Source organism: Triticum urartu, chromosome 2 (assembly GCF_003073215.2).
Source record: "Triticum urartu cultivar G1812 chromosome 2, Tu2.1, whole genome shotgun sequence".
In the NCBI taxonomy this organism is placed as follows: domain Eukaryota; kingdom Viridiplantae; phylum Streptophyta; class Magnoliopsida; order Poales; family Poaceae; genus Triticum; species Triticum urartu.
The window spans coordinates 60,854,759-60,874,606 of NC_053023.1; the positions used below are offsets into that span (position 1 = coordinate 60,854,759).

At 44.9% G+C, this 19,848-nt stretch overlaps 1 protein-coding gene across 1 annotated transcript; it reads left to right on the plus strand.

Annotated features, from left to right (window-relative positions):
* Positions 1 to 15,227: 15,227 nt before the first annotated feature.
* LOC125541022 (ethylene-responsive transcription factor FZP) lies at positions 15,228 to 16,469 on the plus strand. Its single transcript, XM_048704520.1, has one exon. It carries the CDS (start codon positions 15,333 to 15,335, stop codon positions 16,230 to 16,232), a length of 900 nt encoding a protein of 299 aa, XP_048560477.1. The 5' UTR covers positions 15,228 to 15,332; the 3' UTR covers positions 16,233 to 16,469.
* Positions 16,470 to 19,848: the final 3,379 nt, after the last annotated feature.

Below are 19,848 nucleotides of genomic sequence, written 5' to 3' on the forward strand. Positions count from 1 at the left end.
CATTAGGAGAATGATGTGATTGACTTGACCCATTCCGTTAGCTTAGCACTTGATCGTTTAGTTTGTGCTATTGCTTTCTTCATGACTTATACATGTTCCTATGACTATGAGATTATGCAACTCCCGTTTACCGGAGGAACACTTTGTGTGCCACCAAACGTCACAACGTAACTGGGTGATTATAAAGGTGCTCTACATGTGTCTCCAAAGGTACTTGTTGGGTTGGCGTATTTCGAGATTAGGATTTGTCACTCCGATTGTCGGAGAGGTATCTCTGGGCCCACTCGGTAATGCACATCACTATAAGCCTTGCAAGCATTGCAACTAATGAGTTAGTTGCGGGATGATGTATTACGGAACGAGTAAAGAGACTTGACGGTAACGGGATTGAACTAGGTATTGAGATACCGACGATCGAATCTCGGGCAAGTAACATACCGATGACAAAGGGAACAACGTATGTTGTCATGCGGTCTGACCGATAAAGATCTTCGTAGAATATGTAGGAGCCAATATGGGCATCCAGGTCCCGCTATTGGTTATTGACCAGAGAGGTGTCTCGGTCATGTCTACATAGTTCTCGAACCCGTAGGGTCCGCACGCTTAACGTTCATTGACGATATAGTACTATGTGAGTTATGTATGTTGGTGACCGAATGTTATTCGGAGTCCGGGATGAGATCACGAACATGACGAGGAACTCCGGAATGGTCCGGAGATAAAGTTTGATATATGGGATAATAGTGTTTGGTCACCGGAAGGGGTTCCGGATGTTTCCTGAAATGTTTGGGTACGAGAACACTTTATTTGGGCCAAAGGGGAAAGCCCACAAGGTTTTTGGAAAGCGCAAAAGGAAGTTTTGCGGAGTGGAGGGGCCAGACGCCAGGGTCCCTGGCATCTGGGTCCAGACGCCGGGAGCCCTGGCGTCTAGCCCTGGAGTCCGAGAAGGACTCTTGCCTTTCGGGTGAAACTGACTTTGTGGAGGCTTTTACTCCAAGTTTCGACCCCAGGGCTCAACATATAAATAGAGGGGCAGGGCTAGCACCAAAGACACATCAAGAAACACCAAGCCGTGTGCCGGCTACCCCGTCTCCTCTAGTTTATCCTTCGTCATAGTTTTCGTAGTGCTTAGGTGAAGCCCTGCGTAGATTGTTCTTCACCAACACCGTCACCACGCCGTCGTGCTGCCGGAACTCATCTACTACTTCGCCCCTCTTGCTGGATCGAGAAGGTGAGGACGTCACCGAGCCGAACGTGTGCAGAACTCGGAGGTGCCATGCTTTCGGTACTTGGATCGGTCGGATCGTGAAGACGTACGACTACATCAACCGCGTTGATATAACGCTTCCGCGAACGGTCTACGAGGGTACGTAGACAACACTCTCCCCTCTCGTTGCTATGCATCACCATGATCTTGCGTGTGCGTAGGAATTTTTTTAAAATTACTACGTTCCCCAACAGTGGCATCCGAGCCAGGTTTTATGCGTTGATGTAATATGCACAAGTAGAACACAAGTGAGTTGTGGGCGATATAAGTCATACTGCTTACCAGCATGTCACACTTTGGTTCGGCGGTATTGTTGGATGAAGCGGCCCGGACCGACATTACGCGTACGCTTATGCGAGACTGGTTTTACCGCCGTGCTATGCACACAGGTGACTAGCGGGTGTCAGTTTCTCCAACTTTAGTTGAACCGAGTGTGGCTATGCCCGGTCCTTGTGAAGGTTAAAACAACACCAACTTGACAAACTATTGTTGTGGTTTTGATGCGTAGGTAAGAACGGTTCTTACTAAGCCCAGTAGCAGCCACGTAGAACTTGCAACAACAAAGTAGAGGACGTCTAACTTGTTTTTGCAGGGCATGTTGTGATGTGATATGGTCAAGACGTGATGAGATATAAGTTGTTGTATAAGATTACCATGTTTTGTTGAAGTTATCGGCAACTGGCAGAAGCCTTATGGTTGTCTCTTTATTGCATAAGATGCAAGCGCCAAATAATTGCTTTACTTTATCGCTATGCGATAGCAATAGTTGCAAGAGCTATAGTTGGCGAGACGACCATGTAACGACACATTGATATAGATCAAGATGATGGAGATCATGGTGTCATGCCGGTGATGATGGAAATCATGACGATGCTTTGGAGATGGAGATCAAAGGCACAAGATGATGATGGCCATATCATGTCACATATTTTGATTGCATGTGATGTTTATCTTTTATGCATCTTATTTTGCTTAGTTCGACGGTAGCTTTATAAGATGATCTCTCACTAAATTTCAAGATAAAAAGTGTTCTCCCTGAGTATGCACCGTTGCCAAAGTTCGCCGTGCCCAGATACCACGTGATGATCGGGTGTGATAAGCTCTACGTCCATCTACAACGGGTGCAAGCCAGTTTTGCACACGCAGAATACTCAGGTTAAACTTGACGAGCCTAGCATATGCAGATATGGCCTCGGAACACTGAGACCGAAAGGTCGAGCGTGAATCATATAGTAGATATGATCAACATAGTGATGTTCACCATTGAAAACTACTCCATTTCACGTGATGATCGGTTATGGTTTAGTTGATTTGGATCACGTGATCACTTAGAAGATTAGAGGGATGTCTTTCTAAGTGGGAGTTCTTAAGTAATATGATTAATTGAACTTAAATTTATCATGAACTTAGTCCTGGTAGTATTAGCATATCTATGTTGTAGATCAATAGCTCGCATTTAGCTCCCCTATTTTATTTTAGATATGTTCCTAGAGAAAATTAAGTTGAAAGATGATAGTAGCAATGATGCAGACTGGGTCCGTGATATGAGGTTTATCCTCATTGCTGCACAGAAGAATTATGTCCTTGATGCACCGCTAGGTGACTAACCTATTTCAGGAGCAGATGCAGACATTACGAACGTTTGGCTAGCTCAATATGATGACTACTTGATAGTTTAGTGCACCATGCTTAACGGCTTAGAATCGGGGCTTCAAAGACGTTTTGAACGCCATGGAGCATATAAGATGTTCCAAGAGTTGAAATTGGTATTTCATACTCATGCCCGTGTCGAGAGGTATGAGACCTCTGACAGTACTTTGCCTACAAGATGGAGGAAAATAGCTCAACCAGTGAGCATGTGCTCAGATTGTCTGAGTACTACAATTGCTTGAATCAAGTGGGAGTTAATCTTCCAGATAACAGAGTAATTGACAAAGTTCTCTAGTCACTATCACCGAGTTACTAGAACTTAGTGATGAACTATAATATGCAAGGGATGATAAAAGTAATTCCCAAACTCTTCGTGATGCTGAAATCGACGAAGGTAGAAATCAAGAAAAGCATCAAGTGTTGATGGTTGACAAAGACCACTAGTTTCAAAAAGGGTAAAGGGAAGAAAGGGAACTTTAAGTAGAACGGCAAGCAAGTTGCTGCTCAAGTGAAGAAGCCCAAATCTGGATCTAAGACTGAGACTGAGTGCTACTACTACAAAGGGACTGGTCACTAGAAGTGGAACTGCCCCAAGTGTTTGGCGGATAAGAAGGATGGCAAGGTGAACAAAAGTATATTGGATATGCATGTTATTGATGTGTACTTTACTAGTGTTTATAGCAACCGCTCGGTATTTGATACTAGTTCAGTTGCTAAGAGTAGTAACTCGAAATGGGAGTTGTAAAATAAACAGAGACTAGTTAAGGGTGAAGTGACGATGTGTGTTGGAAGTGGTTCCAAGATTGATATGATCATCATCACACACTCCCTATACTTTCGGGATTAGTGTTGAACCTAAATAAATGTTATTTGGTGCTTGTGTTGAGCATGAATATGATTTGATCATGTTTATTGCAATACGGTTATTCATTTAAGTAAGAGAATAAATTGTTGTTCTGTTTACATGAATAAAACCTTATATGGTTACACACCCAATGAAAATGGTTCGTTGGATCTCGATCATAGTGATACACATATTCATAATATTGAAACCAAAAGATGCAAAGTTAATAATGATAGTGCAACTTATTTGTGGCACTGCCGTTTAGGTCATATTGGTGTAAAGCGCATGAAGAAACTCCATGCTGATGGACTTTTGGAATCACTTGATGCTTGCGAACCATGCCTCATGGGCAAGATGACTAAGACTCCATTCTCCGGAACAATGGAGCGAGCAACTGACTTATTGGAAATAATACATACTGATGTATGCGGTCCGATGAGTGTTAAGGCTCACGACAAGTATCGTTATTTTCTGACCTTCACAGATGATTTGAGCGGATATGGGTATATCTACTTAATGAAACACAAGTCTGAAACATTTGAAAAGTTCAAAGAATTTCAAGAGTGAAGTGGAGAATCATTGTAACAAGAAAAAAAAAGTTTCTACGATATGATCGCAGAGGTAAAATATTTGAGTTAAGAATTTGGCCTTCAGTTAAAACAATGTGAAATAGTTTCACTACTCACACCACCTGGAACACCACAGTGTAATGGTGTGTCCGAACGTCATAACCGTACTTTATTAGATATGGTGCGATCTATGATGTCTCTTACCGATCTACCACTATCGTTTTGGGGTTATGCATTAGAGACAGCTACATTCACGTTAAATAGGGCACCATCTAAATCCGTTGAGACGACACCGTATGAACTATGGTTTGGCAAGAAACCTAAGCTGTCGTTTCTTAAAGTTTGAGGTTGCAATGCTTATGTGAAAAAGTTTCAACCTGAAAAGCTCAAACCCAAATCAGAGAAGTGCGTCTTCATAGGATACCCAAAAGAAAATGTTGGGTACACCTTCTATCACAGATCCGAAGGAAAGATATTCGTTGCTGAAAATGGATCCTTTCTAGAGAAGGAGTTTCTCTCGAAAGAAGTGAGTGGGAGGTAACTGTACCTGCTCCCTTATTGGAAAGTAGTTCATCACAAAATATGTTCCTGTGACTACTACACCAATTAGTGAGGAAGCTAATGATGATGATCATGTAACTTCAGATCAAGTTGCTACCGAACCTCGTAGGTAATCCAGAGTGAGATCCGCACCAGAGTGGTAAGGTAATCCTGTTCTGGAGGTCATGTTACTTGACCATGACGAGCCTACGAACTATGAGGAAGCGATGATGAGCCCAGATTCCGCGAAATGGCTTGAGGCCCTGAAATCTGAGATGAGATCCATGTATGAGAACAAAGTATGGACTTTGATTGACTTGCCCATTGATCGGCGAGCCATTGAGATTAAATGGATTTTCAATAGGAAGACGGACGCTGGTAGTAGTGTTACTATCTACAAAGCTAGAATTGTCGCAAGAAGGTTTTCGACAAGTTCAAGGTGTTGACTACGATGAGAGTTTCTCACTCGTATCTATGCTTAAATCTGTCCGAATCATGTTAGCAATTGCCGCATTTTATGAAATCTGGCAAATGGATAAACAAAACTGCATTTCTTAATGGATTTATTAAAGAAGAGTTGTATATGATGCATCCAGAAGGTTTTGTCAATCCTAAAGGTACTAACAAAATATGCAAGCTCTAGCGATCCATCTATGGACTGGTGCAAGCATCTCAGAGTTGGAATATATGCTTTGATAAGTTGATCAAAGCATATAGTTTTATACAGACTTGCGGTGAAGTCTGTATTTACAAGAAAGTGAGTGGGAGCACTACAACATTTCTGATAAGTATATGTGAATGACATATTGTTGATCGGAGATAATGTAGAATTATTCTGCAAAGCATAAATGAGTGTTTGAAAGGAGTTTTTCAAAGAAAGACCTCGATGAAGCTGCTTACATATTAAGCATCAAGATCTATAGAGACAGATCAAGACGCTTGATAAGTTTTTTCAATGAGTACATACCTTGACAAGATTTTGAAATAGTTCAAAATGGAACAGTCAAAGAAAGAGTTCTTGCCTGTGTTACAAGGTGTGAAATTGAGTAATACTCAAAGCCCGACCACGGTAGAAGATAGAAAGAGAATGAAAGTCATTCCCTATGCCTCAGCCATAGGTTCTATAAAGTATGCCATGCTGTGTACCAGACCTATTGTATACCCTGCCCTAAGTTTGGCAAGGGAGTACAATAGTGATCTAGGAGTAGATCACTGGACATTGGTCAAAATTATCCTTACTGGAGTAAGGATATGTTTCTCGATTATGGAGGTGACAAAAGGTTCGTCGTAAAGGGTTACGACAATGCAAGTTTTGACACTGATCCAGATGACTCTAAGTCTCAATCTGGATACATATTGAAAGTGGGAGCAATTAGCTAGAGTAGCTCCGTGTAGAGCATTGTTGACATAAAAATTTGCAAAATACATACGGATCTGAATGTTGCAGACCCGTTGACTAAACTTCTCTCACAAGCAAAACATGATCACACCTTAGTACTCTTTGAGTGTTAATCACATAGCGATGTGAACTAGATTATTGACTCTAGTAAACCCTTTGGGTGTTGGTCACATGACGATGTGAACTATGGGTGTTAATGACATGGTGATGTGAACTATCGATGTTAAATCACATGGTGATGTGATCTAGATTACTGACTCTAGTGCAAGTGGGAGACTGAAGGAAATATGCCCTAGAGGCAATAATAAAGTTATTATTTATTTCCTTATTTCATGATAAATGTTTATTATTCATGCTAGAATTGTATTAACCAAAAACATAATACATGTGTGAATACATAGACAAACAGAGTGTCACTAGTATGCCTCTACTTGACTAGCTCGTTGATCAAAGATGGTTAAGTTTCCTAACCATAGACATGAGTTGTCATTTGATTAACGGGGTCACATCATTAGGAGAATGATGTGATTGACTTGACCCATTCCGTTAGCTTAGCACTTGATCGTTTAGTTTGTTGCTATTGCTTTCTTCATGACTTATACATGTTCCTATGACTATGAGATTATGCAACTCCCGTGTATCGGAGGAATACTTTGTGTGCCACCAAACGTCACAACGTAACTGGGTGATTATAAAGGTGCTCTACAGGTGTCTCCAAAGGTACTTGTTGGGTTGGCGTATTTCGAGATTAGGATTTGTCACTCCGATTGTCGGAGAGGTATCTCTGGGCCCACTCGGTAATGCACATCACTATAAGCCTTGCAAGCATTGCAACTAATGAGTTAGTTGCGGGATGATGTATTACGGAACGAGTAAAGAGACTTGCCGGTAACGAGAATGAACTAGGTATTGAGATACCGACGATTGAATCTCGGGCAAGTAACATACCGATGACAAAGGGAACAACGTATGTTGTTATGCGGTCTGACCGATAAAGATCTTCGTAGAATATGTAGGAGCCAATATGGGCATCCAGGTCCCGCTATTGATTATTGACCAGAGAGGTGTCTCGGTCATGTCTACATAGTTCTCGAACCCGTAGGGTCCGCACGCTTAACGTTCGTTGACGATATAGTACTATGTGAGTTATGTATGTTGGTGACCGAATGTTGTTCGGAGTCCGAGATGAGATCACGGACATGACGAGGAACTCCGGAATGGTCCGAAGATAAAGTTTGATATATGGGATAATAGTGTTTGGTCACCGGAAGGGTTCCGGAATTCACCGGAAGGGGTTCCGGATGTTTCCCGAAATGTTTGGGTACGAGAACACTTTATTTGGGCCAAAGGGGAAAGCCCACAAGGTTTTTGAAAAGCGCAAAAGGAAGTTTTGCGGAGTGGAGGGGCCAGACGCCAGGGTCCCTGGCGTCTGGGTCCAGACGCCGGGAACCCTGGCGTCTGGCCCTAGAGTCCAAGAAGGACTCTTGCCTTTCGGGTGAAACCGACTTTGTGGAGGGTTTTACTCAAGTTTCGACCCCAGGGCTCAACATATAAATAGAGGGGCAGGGCTAGCACCAAAGACACATCAAGAAACACCAATCGTGTGCCGGCTACCCCGTCTCCTCTAGTTTATCCTCCGTCATAGTTTTCGTAGTGCTTAGGTGAAGCCCTGCGGAGATTGTTCTTCACCAACACCGTCACCACGCCGTCGTGCTGCCGGAACTCATCTACTACTTCACCCCTCTTGCTGGATCGAGAAGGTGAGGACGTCATCGAGCCGAACGTGTGCAGAACTCGGAGGTGCCGTGCTTTCAGTACTTGGATCGGTCGGATCGTGAAGACGTACGACTACATCAACCGCATGGATATAACGCTTCCGCGAACGGTCCACGAGGGTACGTAGACAACACTCTCCCCTCTCGTTGCTATGCATCACCATGATCTTGCGTGTGCGTAGGAATTTTTTTGAAATTACTACGTTCCCCAACACTACTAGTCTCCCGGATGTCGTATCTTTGCTTATAGTTGATTTGGAAAGACAATTTATGCATATGCATCCTGCTATACAATGGATATTCCTAGAATTTTCTAACATTCATGATCCTTCTGCTAAGCACTTAGCCACCATACTTCTGGTCCATGAATTTGGTCACAATATGAGAGAGGCAAGAGAGATATTTGCTTACTATAGAATAAATAGTGAGTGCCCTTCTATAGAAGAAATTCTTTATGATCAAGAGGAGATACGAAAATTAAAATCAACAGACTATGCTGCTTATAATGAGAATCTTAGAAAAAAAGGCTTCTCCAACTATCTTAATTGATAAAATTTCCAAACATAATGATCAATTTTCTAAGAAAATCTTGGACTAGGTTGTGTGCTTAAAAAAGGTTAAGAGAATATCTCTATAGAATTTTGTGTGTGTAGGTGATGTTAACGAGGATTTGCGTGCTTCTCCTATTGGTTCGATAACCTTGATTCTTACTGAGGAAAATACTTATCAGCTACTATATTGCTTCACCCTTCCTCTTCGGGAAAAATCCTAACACAACTCACAAGTAGCATTCGTGTACAAAATGAGCCCTCTCCGTCGAGGTATTAGCATTTGGAGAGGAAATCACAACCTACCATGCTCAACTCCATTGCATTACATCATTTCAACCTCAAACTTTTTCATGTTTAATACACGCATTGAAAGTCTCATACTCAAAATTAGCCACTTTTTGAGTTGGTTTCCTATTTTCGAAGCATTAACTGATATTCCCCACCATTAAAAAGTGCAAAACGTTCTTCATTTTCAAATAACGTGCAAATGATCTCCGAAATGGATGAAACTTGGCACGGTGTCTTCATAGGAACACTGTAGGGTGTGGTAAAATTTAATAGTGTGACGGAAAAAAATTGTTGCACTTTGTGTATAGACTGAACCTTCAATGTCAAAGTATTAGCTTTTCGAACGAAAACCATAGCCTACCAGACACAACTCCATTCTTTTACATCATTTCAACTTCAAGTTTTTTTCCATGTTTAATACACATCATTGGAAGTCCCATGCTAAAATTCGGCCACCTTTTGAGTTTGTTTGATATTTTTGATGCATTAACTGATTTTCTAGCCATTACAAAGGGCAAAACGCTTTCCGGTTCCAAACAACGTGCAAACGAGCTCGAAAATGGATGAAATTTGGCATGGTGTCTTCAAAGGACCACTGTAATGTGTGCTTAAAATTTGAGAGCATTTCGAAAAAAAATTGATGCACTTCATGTACAAATTGACCCTATCTGACTAAGTGTCAATGTTTCAAACGAAACCTACAACCTACCACACACAACTCCTTTCTTTTACATCATTTTAACCTCAAACTTTTTCTATGTCTAATACACGCCATTGAAAGTCTCATGCCCGAACTTGGCCACTATTCGGGTTTAGTAAATATGATTTTTTTTCAAGCATTTTTCTTACTAGTTATATCTATGGTGGTCTCTCTAGTACGCCCGCCACTTCTAACTTGTGAAAATTCTGGAAAATTTTGGCGCGGGTCAGCGAAAAATTTCTATGGCGGGGAATTGCCCGCCGTTGGTGCATGACAAACATGTGGTGTGTCACCCGCCACTACTGCTTTTAGCTCACGAATAAATTTGTAAAACGTTATGAGTGGCGGGCACTTATATTTGCCTGCCATTGCTTTCCACGTAGCAGCGGTCGACACCATTTCTTACCCGCCACTGCTAGTTTTTGAAAAAAAACTGTGGCAGGTTACTTTCCTCGCCTGCCACAAATTTCAGCCCACCTATAAGCCTTTTCCTACTAGCGTTACATTTGGCATAGAAATATAAACTAATCTAAGCCCGCGAAGACACCGCCTCGTCGGACATATTTGAGTGGGCATCCTCTATGTCGGTTGGAGAGGTTGGGGCCGGAGCGGCGATTGGTGCAGTGGGGAGTGGAGCGGCGACTGGTGCGGCCGTGGCGATCTTGGCTTCTTCTTTGGCATAGAAGTGGGCGTCACCGCTGCTCATACTAGCCACCTTCTTCTGTGACACCCGCTGCAACCTTGGCTTGGGCCTTGTGACAGGCGGCGAGCGCCTCCTTCTCGTTTGCACATGGCATGATGGGAAGCACGCGACTCCAAGTTAATCCGCATGGAGTGAGGAGCGGTGAGTGTCTCCTCCTTGTTTGCTTCTGCGGTCACATGGGCGACGTGTGCCTCCTTCCCCTTGGTTCCTCTGAACGGCGACGACATGAGCACAACATTTGGTGGGAGGGCGGGTTGTTGTGAGGGTTGTCGTGGGGGCTGTCCGGGGAGGTACGGCCTCCCGAGCTTGCGCAGCGGAGATGATGAAGATGTGGTGAGGGAAGGATCGTGGCGGCAACGCGGATGGGCGGGAATGAAAAACTAGGTGACGCTAGGGTTTTTTTGGGAGGGGGAAGGGTGGTCACCTGGCTAGTTTTATTTGGCTCTGAGCTGTTGGAATCCGAGGTGGCGGACGCCCGAACTTTCATAGACCGCCCCTTCATATGGGGCTAGATTGAGAGATTTTGAACGTCCAGGTCGATCCGACCCAATATGAAATCCGCGTCGGAGCCATAAAAATGGCTGAACCGTCGGGTCCAGACATACAGGGAAGAACGAGCTTCTGCGTTGGAGATGCTCTAGTGTAACTAAAACATCTAGCGGTATTTCTTTCGTACAGATACTGCCTAGCCATACTAGGACAGCACGTACCAGCGGGGCTTTTTGCAGAGAGGATTTACCTCTGGTGAATGATCGGCTACCAATCCCCAAGCCACGTGCAAGCCCCAACTAGTAATTTTTTACAGTCAAACCCCAAGTAGTTACTGCACACACACGATGCTTGTGTTAGGTTAATCATTTGCTTTGCTCAGTCAAGTACACGCGTCGAGCCATGCATCGGAACTTGCTCAAGGAAATCAGATCGGCCCAGTGCCAATCATGCCCGTCTATTCTGTTCACGGCGATGTTCAAGTGTGCGTACCACTGGTGGCGTTGCACCTGATATGCTGCCTCTTGGTACTTGGTCGGCTTGCTTAATTAAATCGCACAAACAGCACCACTGTTTGACCAGTTCGACGTAACCCCCTGTCCTAATTGCGGGCTTTTGGTTCGAACTCAAAAGTTTCCTTATATGGTCCCCCTCTCTCATGCTGTTAATTGACTAATCAGCTTCAATTTTCCAAATGGTACTGAAAAGTTAAGTACTCCCTCTATATCAAAATATAAGACGTTTTTTTGACACTGATATAGTGAAGCCTGACATGTTTTTTGTATATGAAAGAAAACAAGTGTCGACATATATGTAGCAAACGATGGTCCGGTTCATTTGGCGGCTTCTAAAATCCACAACTTATTTAAAAGTCGGATGTCCCGGGAGGGAGTGAATTAAGCCATAAATCAGCAAAAGAATTGCTCCGAAGAAGTTACCACGCCTTCGTCACCCTTAGGGGGTGGCACAAGCAATTACCCTAGCCACCACCGCCCCGTCTAACTTCTCCTCATTGCCATCGGTTCACCCATCAATGGTGGCGAATGTGCCTGCTCTTCTTCGTTCGACACACTAGTTTTCTTTGTTTTTCCATTCTTCTCCGTCTTTGACTGTGTCCATTTTCAATGTCTTAACTAGATCTTGATATTTTGTCATTGCGGAGGCTTGATATAATTGGTATCATCTTGATATTATTATATTATCATTTGTTAAAATAATATGGCAACAATTAAAATCATGTTCACGAAAATAGGAGTATATTTTGATTTTTTTTGGACTAAACCCAACAGTTTTATTGAAGAATTCACAATAGCGCCACTGCGACATCATTGATGATTTCATCATGATGTCACGATCAGTGCAATGACACCCCGTCATATGGAGCTGCATGTGTCACCTGTAGGGAAGTGTAGCGAACGTTCACGACATATAAATTCCCAATTTTTGTGAAATATAGAATTAGTGAAAAAACTACAAACTGAAACGAGGCTTCAAAATTCCAAATGATTAAAGCCAGTCTTGGGAGCTATGATCTATTTGCGAGTACGCACACTTTCCACTATTAAACTCCTGTTTCTCCCCACTTTATTCAAACCACAACTTGGTGGGACAAATGTGCATGCCACAAGTGGTCTTTCTCTACCTTTTTCTTAATTATGTTTACTGAACTTGTCTTGCATACTTCGACAGTTCCTCCCTCCCTCTCTTCCCACACCCCAAACATGAAATACCTTTTTTTCTTGGTTGTGTCTTGCACAGCACCTGTTGCTCTAATAGGAGGTCCAAAGTCAAAGTAGTGAAAAGGGCACCCCAAAACCCGGGCGACCCTATGAAATGGACAAGAACATGTGTCTTGTGAGCCGCGCTCGTTCCATCATAATTAGTACGCTCCGGTTTTGGTCTCTCTCTCGGCAGATTAACTAACTTAAACATTTCTGGTACAATCTTGTCATGCATATATATATATATTTTGCATGCATGTGTGGAGCCTCCATGCCCTCAGATTGTGCCCCAACCCCAGCCCCCTTTTCCTTTCTCTACTAGTTGAACATGCACCACCTTCTCCTCCTCACACCTTTTCAGATGTTGTCTAGCTAGGGCGCTTGACCAGCCTGACCGGCCTGGCCTGACCCCATCTTGCATTTCACAAACCAACATATGCCAAATTCACACACAAGAGAAGGGGAGAAGAGATGGGGTAGGGGAAGTCAAGGTCATGAGATAAGATCTCTCTTGGCATGCATGCACTCCACATCTACACACATGCTTATGTATAGTTGCACTCGTAGAAGCTATGGCCTTAGATGCAAGAATTGCACCACCAGATGCAGCTTTCCATAAGAATCCAACTTCCCCATTGTTCTCACCAGGAAGTCAAGGCTTTGTAAACTCCAAGAACATCCTTTTCAAGATGCTCCCTACTAGGAAGATTTAAACATCATGTTTAAGTGGATCAATTCATTTGTTTCATTACCATTCACAGATGTAATTTTTCCTAAAGTATTGTAATAGTACGATGATTTTGGTTTCAAAAGTCATACGGAATTAGATAATCGTGTTTAATTTCTCGAGGAAAAATTAGGTGGGTAAAAAGCAGTGCCGATCCACGTCAACTGTTCTTTTTCATCAGCCTCACATGGCACACACTTAACAGTCGGTTGCGAGTGGTGTTAATCGCAGCATTACCTCGACGTTCCTTTCAGGTTAAGCTCTCTCTCTCTCTCTCAATGTCCTTTTTTGACCCCATAAAGCCATAGATTAGGCTCTATAGAATGGCTCTAGAGAGACATGAAAGGGATAGTTCTCTTGTTTCCTGATTTAATATCGTCACTCCTTTCGATTTGTTCCGGTTTGAAGCTCGGCACCGGCACGCACATGCGCACTAATTCGTAGAATGTCCAGTAGGGATAAAGAATCAGCATAAATCCAATGGGTTTGTAGGGATAATGATCCTTGTCCAAGCATTTGTCTAGCTCATGCAGGCAAAGCAAAGCTTCACTAGGGAAAAGGAGTCAAAGAGGGCCCTCACCTCATGTGAGAGTCACTCAAGGTTGCATGCATGGAAACAAAGAAGCATAATTAACAGGAAGTGGTGGCATAAGAAAGAGTGCCTTGTACACATCTCACACTGTTGTTTTATCTTGTTTTGAGGGCAAGCTAACCACTCCATTTGAATGTTTCTTACTACATGCAAGAGGAGGCAATATGATGTTCTAGAATCTGAGTGGTCAAGGCGGATTAACTTTGACCTCTGATGATACACACAAGACTATTTAGATCGATGATATGGAAACTATAACGTTAGATTGTTACGAGAAATATTTTTCAAAATATAACAATTGTGTACTTTCATTAAATTTATTGTCTATCGAACCCATGGGCAAATCGGTTAATGTTTTAGCGAAGACAAAGTTTTACTTACTCGTATGTCCGTGTCGAGAACATCACCAACATATGTTGGTGAAGTTATTGCGGTTAATGTTTTAGGGAAGACAAAGGGGCTTTCATTCTAGTTTGCACGTATTGCGCGAGCAGGCACATGGACACATAAGAAAGCAAAGCCATATGGTCAGAGTGTAAAAAAGCACATAATTGTGTAGCATTTTGGCATGTATCATAATAGCTAGTGTAGTACTAGTATCTTGGAGCATAGATTGCAATTGTCTCTTTCAAAACAAATAGATTACAATTCTTCAAAAGGCTTGATGCATAGGTAGGTAAGCTCTCTTCTTTCCCTTCTTTTCTTGTCAGTGGCAGGCATCTTTACACCATCTTATTAGTTTGCAATACTTGGTACTCAGTAGTAAATCATCAAAGCATGCAAGGCAGTATGCCCAACTAACATAGATGCCACAACAAGCTATGCATGTAGGCCCATTAATAATTATTAAAGTGTTTGTCTTGGCAGGGGCTTCAATCGGCTCTGGCTTCACAACCAGTGTGTCATATACTCATATGCTGGTTGATTAATTTGGAGTGGGCTAGAATCATGACAAAGATAATCATATCTGAAAACGACACTAATTAATACTTATTTGCAAGGATTGTGGCATGCATAATATTCATAAATGAATTGTGTGCATGAAAACTAAGAGTAGAACATTCTTACTTCCAAGTGTTATTTTTCTAGCAACACATACACACACATATATATAGCTATATGTTTGACTGGCACAACATTCTCCTCATCTCTTTGGTCCTAAGATTAGGGCACACAAATCCAAACACAAGGTGCATACATACAAACTTGCAGTGAGCTTTCCATTCCATTCCCTCCTTTTACTCCTAGAATTAAACAAGTGCAGCGCATGCATGTCCCTCCCCTCCTCCCCTACCTCGCCATCTCATCCACAGTGCTCTCACTCCTTCTAGCTTCTCCCTCCTCCGAGCTCCCCATTTAAATACCACCCTGCCTCCCTCCATAGTGAGCACTACACACTAGAAGCTCACAGTCTCAGCAACCACCTCCTCAACCTAAGCTAGCTAGCTCACACCTCAGAGCTCAAGCTAGGCGGGAGCAGTAGTATAGTAGCCAGCCAACCTCACTTCACTTCTGCCATGAGCTCTCGCAGCAGCAGCGGCGGCGGCGGTGCCTCCCAGATGATGGCCTTCTCGGAGCATTCGCTGCCGAAGCCGATCGCCGGTCACCCGCAGCCGCAGCCGTCCCCGCCGTCGTCGCCGAGCGAGCGGCCGGCGCCGCGCGGCAGGCGGCGCGCGCAGGAGCCCGGGCGCTTCCTGGGCGTGCGCCGGCGGCCGTGGGGCCGGTACGCGGCCGAGATACGCGACCCGACCACCAAGGAGCGGCACTGGCTCGGCACCTTCGACACGGCGCAGGAGGCCGCCCTGGCCTACGACCGCGCCGCGCTCTCCATGAAGGGCGCGCAGGCGCGCACCAACTTCGTCTACGCGCACGCCGCCTACAACAACTACCCGCCCTTCCTCGCGCCGTTCCACGCGCAGCACCAGCCCGCCGCCTACGCCGCGTCCTCGGCCATGCCGTACGGCGGCCAGCAGCAGCACGCGGGCGCGGGGCCGCCGCACATTGGCAGCTCGTACCACCACGGCCACGGCTACCACCAGCAGGGCCCGGGCGAGTGTTCCATGCCGGTGCCCAGTGCCGCGGATCACGGCGCCAGCGGCCCGATGGACGTGCGCGGCAGCAGCGGCCACGACTTCCTCTTCCCCAGCGCCGACGACAACTCCGGGTACCTGAGCAGCGTGGTGCCGGAGAGCTGCCTCCGGCCCCGCGGCGGCGACCTGCAGGACGCGCGGCGCTACTCCGTGTCCGACGCCGACGCCTACGGGCTGGGCCTCCGGGAGGACGTGGACGACCTGGCGACGATGGTGGCCGGCTTCTGGGGCGGCGCCGACGCGCCGTACGGCGGCGGCCACGACATGGTCGCCTCGTCGCAGGGCTCGGACAACGGCTACTCCCCCTTCAGCTTCCTCTCCCACTGAAACGGACGCGCTGGCATTGCTCTTAGCCTCTTACGTACTCAGTGGTCTGCTGTGCCCACCGTCGGCCATTAGCTAGGTAGTGTTTGCTTCGTGAGTTCGATCGATCGATCATAGTAGAAGATCGTGAAGAAGAGTGGCTTTGTTGTTTCGGTGCCCTAGCTTAGCGGATGCTCACATCCATGTACTTAGGTTCTTTCAATTAGCAGCACTATTACTACGTACTACTAGTACTAGTAAGTTTTCATGCATGCACGAGTGACATGCTTAAGTTATCTCTCTCTAAAATTATTACAGCCTCTCTCTAATTAGTTAGTCGTGTGGAATTAAAGTGGCGGATCGAGAGTACTCGAGAGGCCCGGGAATGTAGTACGCACACGCACACTGTTGTTGATCCTTGAAAGCTTCAGTTTTGGGTTGTAGTTTTGTTTGATTCAGATAGGCCGGCCGGAGGAACATGTCAAAGTACGTACTCTCCTACGTACTTACCTCAAGGAAGAAGATAAGGGGAATAGTACACGGACCACGTACTAGACGTAGTACTACCCATTGACAGTTCAACGGAAAGGTAGATGTTCAGGACAAGTGTCAAGCAGGCGACCTCCTTTTTTTTCTTGGGTCGCCACTCGCCAGGTACTTGGTGCTGATTCTAGGGTACGTCACGCTCAGAGCCTCAGACCCATTCATCAGATGATCAGAGGGCCATGCACAAAATGTATCCTCTTCTATGCTGGTGCAGGGCTTATATATAAACCCTTTCATTTCCTCCGTAGCTTGCTTGGATTTGTTGGATGGGAAATGTTCTTATTAATCAATAGCAAAAAAAGGAGAAGATATAAATGTGCATGTAACCATTTGAATTTATTGGACAATCAAACAAATTCAGTTTTGCCAGATCGCTATATAGTGCTTGACTTGTACAATATTTCTTATGACATAAATGAGACATGTATTACCATGCACAAAAAGTATATCACACAAAAGAACAAGCAATTGGGTTCAAGTCCTAACCTTGGCACGGATGCTCGCACTTTGCTAGATTTTTTTAAGGAACATTTTGCTGGATTTATTCAAGACATTCCGACGATATTTATTCAGTAGGAGAGATGTTCACATCGACAGAGAGGTGCGTTGGTTCTCCGTTGCGTCAGATATGGGGGGTTCCCCTTTCTCCTGTTGCCTCTGTCGTCGTTCCGGTGGTTTGCGGCTGCAGGCTCCGGTGGTGGTGAGCCATGGTGGTGTACTTTGGGTCTGGGGGGAACCCTGGCCAGTCTGGCCGGCCCGGCGGCGGCGATGCCCATGGGCGCCGCTTTCATTCATGAAGGCGCAGCTGAGGGCCCAATCTATCCACCCTGATCCCCGGCCGGGTGAAAACCTTCAATCCTATTCGGATCTGGCGGCAGCGGCGCTTTTCGTGTCGTGACCTTCCTGGAGGTGTGTTAGGGCCACTGGAGCTCGGTTGGTAGTGCAGACGATCTACAGGTGGAGGGGATGGGACCAGTGGTAGCAGGTGGTGTTCGCGAAGGAGGAGCGGCGTTGCATCTGACATGTCGACAACAGCGGGTCTCAGCGGCATGGAGTAGCGGGGTCTCGCTGCTGGGCGTGTGTTGATGGACGAGCGCAAGATGGTGGCGTTGTCTGGCGTCGTGGTGACGTCTACGGCAGATAGACTGGGCAAGGTTGATGCATCAGTACAGCTCTGAAGATGGAGTGGTGGCAGTTGGCGGCGGCGGCCTCTGAGAAAGCGCCGGACCGGTGTGTTCCCCATACCCGACAAGTGGCTTGGTTAGGGTCTCAGGTCTTAGATGTTAGGCTGGGCTGCGAGGTCTGTTTGGTATTAGGCTCGGACCATCAACATCCCTTCATCAAATGGATAGGAGTAGCGACAGATGTTGCCTCGACGGTAGCTTCAGACTTACAGTTGTATTTCTTTGTAAGGTCTTTTGAGAATAATTAATAAAGTGGCTACATGCATCGCCCAGATGCAGAGGCCGGGGGTCTTCCTCCTTTTATAAAAAAAATCGACAAAGAGGTGCTTGTAATGACTTCGTCAATCTCAAGATTTACCAGACCACTCTCTCGAAGGTGCTTATAGGAGTAGTCTACGCACAGCCCGTGCGTTCATTCTCCACGATGATGTTTATTTCTAATTTAATTGGCAGTGCAACATAGAAAAGAAAGGACATAGTGATATTGTTAACAACAAAATGTAAAAAGGAGAATATGAAACAAAAAATCGTCAAGATTATATCATCATATATGGCCATAGAGTGGGGGGTGCACTGCAAGAAAGAACAACCCCCCCCCCCCCCCCCCCCCAGTCGACGCTGTTCATAGCGGATACCATGCCAGGCAGGTGTTCGGTCAAATGCCATTAAGCTTATTTCCAAATTTCATGTAGTTTTTTAGAGTAAGAGAGATGCCGGGGTACTCGGTGAACGAGGATGAGTTGTTGTGTGATTCGTGGTTGGCCGTATCTGCGTACTTCATAGGCGGGGGCGGGGGGGGGGGGGGGGGGGGGGGTCTTTTGGCAACGTGCATGGTTTGTCTCATGCCCGAAAATACACACACATAATTCATGAACATAGTGCCAAGTCCTTAGCCCGATGAAAATATACGATTTTGGGTCGTTAGACAGTCTCCATTTTTTTGCAACGAGTTGTCACTCGAGAGCTCCTCCCATTTGCCGCCAACAAACGGTGTAGCGCCCGTGTGCTACATCTTGGGCCACGGTCCAACACTTGTTTCACCATCTGCCTCCACTCGATCCGTCGATTATGCACAATTTTTTTTCAATCGTTTTCTGCGCTGCTACTTTGCTAGTTCAGAAAATAAAATCGGCTAGTGTTTTTATCAACAGTTGATGAATTGGTGAAATGAAAAAATGGTCACAAATTTTAAGAACTGTTTGCAAGTTTGAAAAAAAACATGAATTCAAAAAGTTCATTAATTAAAAAAACTTCGTGAATTTGAAAAGGTACACAAATTCAAAAAACAACAAATTTTAAAAGCTCATGAATTCAAAAAAGGATCACAATTTTTGAACATTTCATGGTCTCAAAAAGTGTATGAATTTGAAAAATATATTAATAAAATTCGAAATTTTTCATGTATTCAAAATATGTTCGCGTATTTGAAAGAATTCACGCATTTGAAAAAAAAGTTCATGGATTCAAAAAAAAGTTAATATCTTTTCAAATGAAAACAAAAAAAAAATGAAGATGAAAATGAGGTCCTTATCTCTGGTAGAGTTAATGGGCCTTGATAGGCCATGAGGAAGAGAGGAGGAGGCGGCCAAGTGGTGCCCCCCCCCCCCCAGGCCCAATCCGAATTGGGGAGGGGGGCGGCCCCCTCTTCCCTTCCTTCTCCCTCCTAGTTGGACTAGGAAAAGGGGGGAAACCTACTCCTAGTAGGAGTAGGAATCCCTCCTTGGGGCACGCCATAGAGGCCGGCCCTCCCCCTCCTCCACTCCTTTATATACGGGGGAGGGGGGCACCCCATAGACACCCAAGTTGATTGTTTAGCCGTGTGCGGTGTCCCCCTCCACAGATTTCCACCTCGGTCATATCGTTGTAGAACTTAGGCGAAGCCCTGTGTCGGTAACTTCATCATCATCATC

What these genes read in the sequence shown, in the direction of transcription:
- LOC125541022 (XM_048704520.1), top strand. Translation starts at nt 15,333, where the DNA reads ATGAGCTCTCGCAGCAGCAGCGGCGGCGGCGGTGCCTCCCAGATGATG.